The sequence below is a fragment of the Labrus mixtus genome, chromosome 5 (genome assembly GCF_963584025.1).
Source record: "Labrus mixtus chromosome 5, fLabMix1.1, whole genome shotgun sequence".
NCBI lineage: Eukaryota > Metazoa > Chordata > Actinopteri > Labriformes > Labridae > Labrus > Labrus mixtus.
In genome coordinates, this window is record NC_083616.1 from 20,181,024 (window position 1) to 20,190,165 (window position 9,142).

At 37.2% G+C, this 9,142-nt stretch overlaps 1 protein-coding gene across 2 annotated transcripts; it reads left to right on the plus strand.

Moving 5' to 3' along the window:
- The first annotated feature begins 3,445 nt into the window (after positions 1-3,445).
- On the plus strand, positions 3,446-9,056 carry LOC132974406 (flavin reductase (NADPH)-like). 2 transcript variants are annotated; one of them, XM_061038456.1, is made up of 5 exons: positions 3,446-3,473; positions 5,484-5,698; positions 6,782-6,983; positions 7,445-7,609; positions 7,861-9,056. In XM_061038456.1, the coding sequence occupies exons 1-5, from the start codon at positions 3,461-3,463 to the stop codon at positions 8,016-8,018; spliced, it is 753 nt and encodes a 250-aa protein (XP_060894439.1). In that variant the 5' UTR covers positions 3,446-3,460; the 3' UTR covers positions 8,019-9,056. The 2 variants fall into 2 exon arrangements, with proteins under 2 accessions (XP_060894439.1, XP_060894440.1); XM_061038457.1 differs by having other exon boundaries at positions 3,455-3,567.
- Positions 9,057-9,142: the final 86 nt, after the last annotated feature.

The following is a 9,142-nucleotide window of genomic DNA, read 5'->3' on the forward strand; positions in this document are numbered from 1 at the left end:
GAAACACAAGACAGGCGATCAAAAATACCATTATTATTTTCTAAGTCTTTACATTTTTTTTTAACAACAGACAAGTATGATTCAAATGTTTTAACCGGATTAATCGCTACATTTCAATAGTTAATCACAATTAATCACATATTAAATCTCGTTTGAAATTCCATTATATAAGAATTGTTCAGCTTTTATTTTGAAATTCTTAACTATCTTAACCTGAGAGTACTTCACTAGCTGTAAGAATCCAACCCTGCTTTTATTTTGAAATAAAGTAATGACCTTCGGGTAGATCGAAGGTTACATTAACCTAACCACAGAAAAAGGAACTCATTACAGATCAAAAACTGAATAAAACAGCTTAAAGGAATGGTAAGGAAGTGAAATGTTTGATGTCATAAGGTTGACATTACTTCTGACTCATCAACTGGGCTGTCAGAGAGTCTTTTAAAGTAGAATAAGACATCCAAAGATGCAGCAGTGTCACTCTTGTCTATCACTGTGACTACAGGGAAACACTGCGGAGGCTTATCTATGGTGCACCCAAAGGGACAAAATACCAATCACGACGTAAAAAAGGAACACATTTATTTCAGACCAAATAAAAAACAGGCACTCTGTGATGTTCAACTACAAAGGATAACTCCAAGAGACTTCTTTTTGGTTAAGTCATATTTCTTTGGCGATTTTTTGCCTTTAGTAGGAAGGACAGCCGAAGAGAGAAAGGAAGCATTGAGAGTAGAGAGTGAGGGGATGACATGCAGCAAAGGGCTGAAGTCAGACTCGAACCCACAGCCGCTGCAACGAGGACCACAGCCTCAGTACATGGAGTGCGGACATAACCACTAGGCTACCAGCGCTCGAAATCAAAGAGATTTAACTCAAAATGTATGAAGTGTATTTGGATTGTGTAGATTATATTAGTTTATACTTCTAGTGTTTATGAGTGACATCGCTTGGGATATTGAAGAAGTATTCATGTCTTGGTTTTGATTAATACGCGGTTTCAACCAAACCTGGTGACAAGTACAACTACAAACTATTTTTGCTGAAGTAGATTTTGTCTCCAATAGGTTTACCTCTGTTCTTCTTCAGGTCTAAAGCTTTTTTAAATGCACAAGTTAGATACTAGGTTCCAGACAAAGTATCTGTGGTTAACAGCTTTAACAACAAAAACACAACAAACAAGGCAAGACAGATATGGCTTACTTGTGACGGCTGCATGCAGAAGAGTGAAAAGACAGAAAAAGAAAATACATTCAAACGTACATAAAAAACCAGCTTAAGAAAAACATGAGCGAGTTGGACAAAAAAGAGAACCATGTAGTTTTTATGTTTAGTCTATTTTTAACTTTAGATTTGTCTTTAAGCTAAGTCAAAAGGGAGTAACAGGTGTGTTTTTGTGTTTGAAGGATCATGGTTACCTTTTCCTGAGTGTTTGTTGAACTGGTCAGACTTTGTGACGCCACATCCCATGACTGTTCCTGTTCAAAGCACCAAATAATCACATCACCAAGAAGTGATTCAAATAATTGGCAAAACAAAAGGACAGTTAGGTAACTTTTCTGCTGGGTTAAATAAGTGAACCCAAATGTACTTGGGAGAGCTCCAAGCTAGAAACTTGCATTACATCTCGGGGTCACAATAAAACATGTTTTAATTCTCCACGTACAGATTCATTTACATAATGCAGCTACAGTCCTGACCTCAAAGGCTCCTACTCATTCACTGAGTGGAAAGTTAAGCGTGTGTCGGCAGAGCTGAAGCCGCAGGATGGTCAACTTTGTGCCCTTTTAATCTTGTTACCTGCTGGTTTGCTACTAACCTTGGCGATTGGCCTCAATCCTACAGCGGGAGACTGTTTTGGTCTGAATTCTATGAAGGCTTAGATGAAGCAATAAAAGAGAGGATGATGGAAATATCTCCAAATCCTGAGGTTATTTTTGTCAAATGGAAAACGGAAGACAATTGAAAGAGCATTTTAAAACTTTCTTCTGATGTTTTAAGCAAACAAATGTTACTTGAAATACAGTTTGTTGTAAAAAAAGAAAATCAATTACAATGAAGAACTTGTGAATTTGAGAATGTAGCCAAAAGTCTTATTTAGTAGTAGTGCTAGTTTTGGGTCAAATCAAATGAAAATAATAATTAGTGATCATGGGTAATTTATGTAACTTAAATGTGACAGCAGGTCAATGCATCCAATCAGAGATGATTTTGATTTCTGAAGGAAACCTTAGTTATCACAGCACAGAAATGGACTACATCGCTAACCTGGCATGAAAGTCGACTAAAATTAACAGAAAGTTGTAGATGACATAGTCATAAACTGCAATTGCGATTTAAAATCAGTAGTTAACTTACGTGGTCACCACCTCTTCCCAGTCACCCGTTCCCAAGTTTTTTTAGTCTGTCAGTTGCTCGATGAGTTTTCAAACAGCCATTTACTCAGTTTTGTCCTCCACCAGTACACCAGGATCAGGTCAAAGACTGCAGGATGTCAAACAGACTTTTCATTGTGGGCGGATGAATGACAGCAACACCAAGTAACTCATAAGGCAAAATGTACTGCAAGTGCAGCTCCTTCAGACTGAGCTGTGGCTGGTTTAGTCGCATAATCAAGGCACCAAGCTACAAGTGGATTACTTGAGCTAATGACTTGATGCGACCAGACTGGTCTTTATATAGGATAATGGTAAAGTGCAGACGTAAACATAGCTGGCAAGAGGGAGGCCAGCTGTTTTGGGTCTTGTTTTTAGAGTTATTTTTGATTACAGGTGCTTTAGAGTTCAGGATTAAGTGTACATGTGTAGTCAGGTGTGTTTGTTTTGGACCAATAAGACTCAAGCGTTCAATTCCAAAGGAGACTTCAGACCTGTTTCCAGTGAAAGGTGTCCTGATGAGCTCAATATTTAGAACCTACATTTTTTACAGTGCAACAAAGTAAGCATTGATGTTTCAGACCTGTAGGCTGGAAGAAGAAAAGACAACACGGTCATGAACCCATGTTTACAGGCAAATAATAATAATAATAATAATATTTTTTGGTTTGGCTTTGAGTCCAACAGGCTAAATAAAATATAAGGGTTTCATAGTTGAAACACAAGTTACCTTTACCTTTAAACGGAAACCTTTAGCTAATGAATAAATAACCAGTGAATTTAATAAATTCTTTACATAATTTGTATGCTTGTTTTTTTTTAATCAGAAATTGGTCAGAAGAAAGGCCAAGACAATAACTACACAATATTAGACATAAGCAGCTGTTTTTAAGTAATGCTACAGTAGGCCAATTAAACCAGATAGTTTAAGCAAGCCTACAACACATTAAAACATATAGGCCTAGTTAATAGTTTTAGTTGCAACGATGCATTTCAAGCAAATGCATCCAGCTCATAACTTTAAGACACCGTTGCTGTATAAACGTGCTTGAACGCTGTGGTTCTTGAACAGACCCCTGGCGGACATGAATGGCGGCGGTGAGTTATCTAACTTTGGCTGTCGGTCGGTCTGCATCATGCTCAGCATTCATTAATTGTGTAAGTGACAGGCAGAACTAGGTACACATTACAGGTGGGTCATATTTATACACTTACTGTGATTTCTCTTCAATGCAATTTTATAACCTAAATAGTCTACGTTTAAGGGGATAGGTCGAACTGATGTCTGCCTGGATATTAAAGTTAGGGCTCTTTAATCTAAATGCGTTAGTTACACACACACACACTCACCTGCCAAGTTAAAAAGGTTACCCTACTTTAAACTGATCTAATCTAATGCAACAGCCCGGATATAAATCCTATTTTTAGGAGGCTACGATGTTAATCATTACCCAGAGAGAGAAAGCTCTTAATTTGAGTTAGTCATGATGTAAGTTTGGATGAAGTGTATAAATCTGTAGACAAAGGTGAGCTTTTGTAGTAAAAAATAAATAAATAAATTCCTTTTTGTTTGACAACAGACCATTTAATTACAAAATGCTAGTTGGAGGGGAAATCAATATTTCCTGAGTTACTGTGGTACAACACTGCCTCTCTTCTCTTCTCTGCTGTTTTACATTACTTGCTGCTATTTATCATACCAAGTCACTTTAATCATCACTTGTCACTTTATCTTGTCATTCTCTGCAAATACTGTCTCAATTCCCTGCATAGTTAACTTCATCATTCATTTTGTACTTGTATTTTTATTTTTATTTACCTTATCTATTCTGTTTAATGTGTATTTTGAGCTTACTTGTCTGTGCTGCTGCAACGCCCGAATTTCCCCTCTGAGGATCAATAAAGTATTATCCTATCCTGTTTCTCAACTGGTCAGGAAACAAGGAGCATTGATCAAAATAATAATTATAATGAAACAGAATGAAATGTCTTATTTAATCTTAATTTATTGATTTGATAAAGTTATTTTTCAGATGTCTCAATCTAAGAGTTCAATAATTGAGTTTAGCAGTGAGTCCTTGTCACTGAAAACAGACCATCGACATTGTTGGTTTAGCCTACACATCCCAAAATAACAAAGTTTTATGTTTGAGTTCAATATATTTTGAAGGCTGTTATTCACAACACTTACATATTATCCAGCAGAATTGGTAGATAGAATTAAAAAAGGGTTAAAAACAAAACATTTATAACACTATAGGCATTAAAAGACATGCCATATAGCAGATGTAAGACATTCAAATATAAAACATCAAAAAGGAATATGACACTAAGCAAAAGAAAATCTAATATTAAAACACAACATATATTAAGATATCATCAAAGTAAAACAACCACAGCAAAAAAAAAATCCTGAAAATGTTTTCTTTCCAACGTAACGTTTTATAAACCTCTTTAATCACACATTAAAAAAAAACAAACCTTAAAATATGAAGGGACATAATCCTAACCTTTCTATAACGATAGAAAAAAATGGAAGAAGTTCAAATAAAGTAACAACTGTGACAACTTCCAAGAAAAACGAATGAGAAAACATCTTTATTCTCTGAAAAGTGTCATAACCAACATCATTTGTTAAGCGAGTCATCATTATCAGTCTAAAATCCTCAAAGAGCATCTCATAAACGAGCTCTTCATCTTTTACTGATGCAGAAATAATCAATTCAGCCCGGCTTGAAGACCACAAAGACCTCCAGTGTGATTCATAAGACTTTTTTCTTGCTATAAATTAGCTTAGCTTAGCTTTTATGAATACTAGCATGTTGGTATTTTAAAGACTGAGAAACTAATCTATTAAAAAAACACATAATGACAAAATGAATAGATATTGATAAAAGCTTTAAGTCATGCATTCATCATGCGTTGCTATGCATGCAGTCTTTAATGTAACCAAGTTCAATGTGTGACTAATGTATGAACAGGATTCAGTGTAGCATTAATCCACATTTTAAACTTAAAGTCTGTCAGATGATTCACCTAAGTATCTTAAAGAGGGTCTCTTTATTGCACCGTAATAATCATTTTTTTACACTTGGACTTGCGTAACAGGAAGGGAACTTCCCAGCTGTTACTTAGTGTGTTCGTCCATTGATCGGCCGTCACTGAGTGCTCTGTGTCAGAGTCTGAGGATGAAGATTGCCGTGCTAGGAGCCACTGGACAGACAGGACAGTATCTGGTCAACCAGGCGCTGCAGCAGGGTCACACAGTCACCGCCATCGTCAGGAACCCGGCGAGACTCACCGTGCATCATGACAACCTCAAGGTAAAGCAACACAGAGGAGAGTCTTTTGTTCTGGTTGATGTTTGCTGCATGTTGGGTTCAGAGTCCAGTCAGATCACCTGAGTAAGGTTTTATTGTGTAGTACACATTTTAACATCTGAACAGTTTGACACTGAACTGTGCAACAAAACGCCTGAAATCGTTCTATATTAACAGATCAAATTAAAAGGAAAAAAACAATGAATGGATGATTTAAACATTTTTTAACTGATTTGTCTGATTCCTCTGTGCTCCATTGGAGTGAAAAATCTGAGGGGAAAAACTGAAAGAGCTGAATTATGGTGCTTGGTGACTTGGTTCATTCAGTACAATCCTGCACACAAAATCCTGCTGTTGTTCAAACTCTCTACAGCACAGACTATGTAATAAAAATCACCCACAAATGGGACTCCTATTTAAATAGCATTAACTGAAAACTAGCCCCCACAACCTGAAATAGAGGGAGCACCCTATATATTGGTTGTGTTGTAGAGCACACACACACACACACACACACACACACACACACACACACACACACACACACACACACACACACACTGGAAATGTTGGAAAGTAGTTGTGTTTTTTCCTCACAGTTTTAAGAAGTTGTAATAATCAGATATAACTATATCATTCTGTGTTTGTGTTTCATGTGTTATTTCTCTCTTGTAAGCACAATTTATAACTAACATACATTTTTATTAACTGGAAGTAAAAACTTTAACTGGAAATACTGGTAGTTAAATTCCCCTGAATAGAAAAGCTGACAAAAACTTGAAGATGCAAAAAGCTCAACCAGAAGAAAAAATGAGAAACAAGAGTGATAATGGCCTCACTGTGACGACATCTGTTGATTATTTGTAAGTGTTACAAATCTTGTCAATTAAGAGTTTAGTGAAGTTTCTGACTGTTGTAGGGAAGTTGGAAAATATTGGCAGACATAAAAACACATGGTTTTAAAAATAGAATAAAACCGGCCTCATCCAGTTATTACTGTTTTACTTTGAAGATACATTCATGGATCAAGTGAATCACAGCTATGTAAAGCTTCCAGTTTGAAACGCATCTCTCGTCTTTCTTCAGGTCGTGGAGGCTGACATTTTCTCAGCAGACAGCCTGAAGCCTCACTTTAAGGGTCAGGATGTAATCATGTCCTGCCTCGGCTTCCCGGCCTCCTTCTTCTCGGCGGTGACGGGTTACACCCTGTCCATGAAGGGTGTGATCAGCGCCATGCAAGAGGCCCGAGTCAGCAGGATCATCACCATGACCTCCTGGTACACTGAGCGTAAGTGAAGGAACTAAAATGATGATCTCTTGTTTGGTTATAGAGCTTAATACAAATATATACAAAAACCTGTTGTTGTTTTGTCTTAAAATGTTTTTTTATACAATGACAGGTGTTGAAAGGTTGATATAAATAACATGGACAATGTATTTTGACATTGACAAGTCTTACAATGTAGCCTCATTTATTTGTTTGTTTTTCTTTAGTGTCAGCAGTGCGTCTTTCTATCAATGATAGGGTTTCAAGTTTGGTAGAAAAAAAACATAAAGACAGAGACACTCATTCTTGAGCTTGCCAAATTTGTTCCTTGTTCATGTGAGAACAAAAGCGGTTTGCTATTAATATATTTTCTTTCTATCTTGCAAAACTGGCCTTTTCCTTCGTAAGGTAACGAGGTGGATAAATCAGTGTCTTTGTGAATTTTGAAGGATTTCTCTGTGTTCTCCTCTGTTGTTTTGTAGCGGACTCCGGAACAAAGTCGTCTTATCTCATCCGCTTCCTCCTTCTGCCGATGATCCGAAGCGTCCTCACCAACATGTATGAGATGGAGCAGATTCTGCAGAAGACTGGCGACATCAACTGGACCGTTGTTCGTCCACCGGGCCTCAAGAACCTGCCCGCCTCAGGTAAAAGCAGACTATTTACAGTCAACAAGGAGGCACAAACAAACCTTACTAAGGATTGATTGTGGAGCTCCTTTTGCCTCAGGATACCATTTTGACACAGTTCAAGCCTGTTAGCATGTGCCCCCATTACTTCACGCTGAGAATGAATGAGCTCTTTTTTTCCGGGTCAAGGTCGTTTCTCTCCTAGAGGTTTCAGTGTGAGTCTCAACTGATGGCTTTTTAAATGTTTTCAATGCCTGTGTTCTTTACAGCCCAAGAGTTCCTGACGCAAGAGGGATACTTTGTGCCTGACAACAGTGGCAACCCTGCAGGCAGTGCGGTGGCGAGAGGAGACGTGGCCCGCTTCATGCTCTCTCTGCTCAACAGCAATGCCTGGGTGAAGAAGGGAGTCGCTATCACAACAAAATGAGAAGATGAGGAAAAAAGGCCATTTCACAATGAAAATGCAACATTTTACTCATTAAGCTGGTGGAATCTAGCCATGCAGATATTGTTCCTGATCTTCATGGTTAGATACAACTTGTTTGAGATAAACTGGCCCTTAATCAGTCGGCTTGCCATTGGAGATAATTAAACAACTGCCTTACATGGTCTAATATATATGATGAATGCCTTTTAACTACTCTTGTTTTACATGACTTTGTTTATGCGATCGAAAACTACTCGATTGTTGTACAGTGCACGTTCATGTGATTGTAATACACAATGTTAGCCACATGGGGGCAGTGTTGTGCCATACCTGTGCATCAGAGCCGTAATATTTACCGTCTATGATCAGAGGTCAACCTCTTACTTTCTATTATAAACTCACGAGTGAATAATTAAAGGACGATGAACACTGATAGGTAAACTAAATTTGCACCATGTGTTCACATTGGTACTTTGTGTTCCTCTTGGTGCTGTATCAGTTCTAATAATAATACTGATTGGGAGGACTTTGTTCAATGTTTATGGGACTCCACTGTACAAGTTAAATGTTTTGAATATGGGCTTTGACGCCTTTGTTTCTGAAACGGGTTCATTATTTTCAGTTTTAACATTATAAATTCAACATTCAATACTGAAGCCTTAACTGTGTTTTCATGAATTATTTGGTTAAAGGGCAAAAAAAAAGTCTGCTTGATATTAACAGACAGTTTCTCATGTGTCTCTCAAGGCATGAACGTCGTAGATCAGTTAAACTGACCTGTAGAGAAATTAGACAATTACATTTGTTACAAGTAATGAACAGAGATTTATATTCTTGTCGTGATTTTGAACGATACTGGTTTTGTTTGAAAATGTAGGAAAACAACTCATTAGTAACAGAAGTCAGTGAGTGAAACTTTATTTTTATTTTTCATTCAACCTTTATGAGTTGAAACTTTGCAACTAATGCACGTAATCCGATGAGTACTGATAACCTTTGGCATACGAGATGAAACATTACATTTCAAAGAGAAAGAAATATCAGTTTGGTCACTTTTTTTTCTGAAAAACTCTCCTGTTTGCTTTTTTTCTTTGCTTACGTTTATGCATGTGTGTGTAGACCTT

What these genes read in the sequence shown, in the direction of transcription:
- LOC132974406 (XM_061038456.1), top strand. An exon ending in GACCTCCTGGTACACTGAGC is followed by an intron (nt 6,984 to 7,444) that starts GTAAGTGAAGGA and finishes GTTGTTTTGTAG; the next exon opens with CGGACTCCGGAACAAAGTCG. An exon ending in CAAGAACCTGCCCGCCTCAG is followed by an intron (nt 7,610 to 7,860) that starts GTAAAAGCAGAC and finishes TGTTCTTTACAG; the next exon opens with CCCAAGAGTTCCTGACGCAA.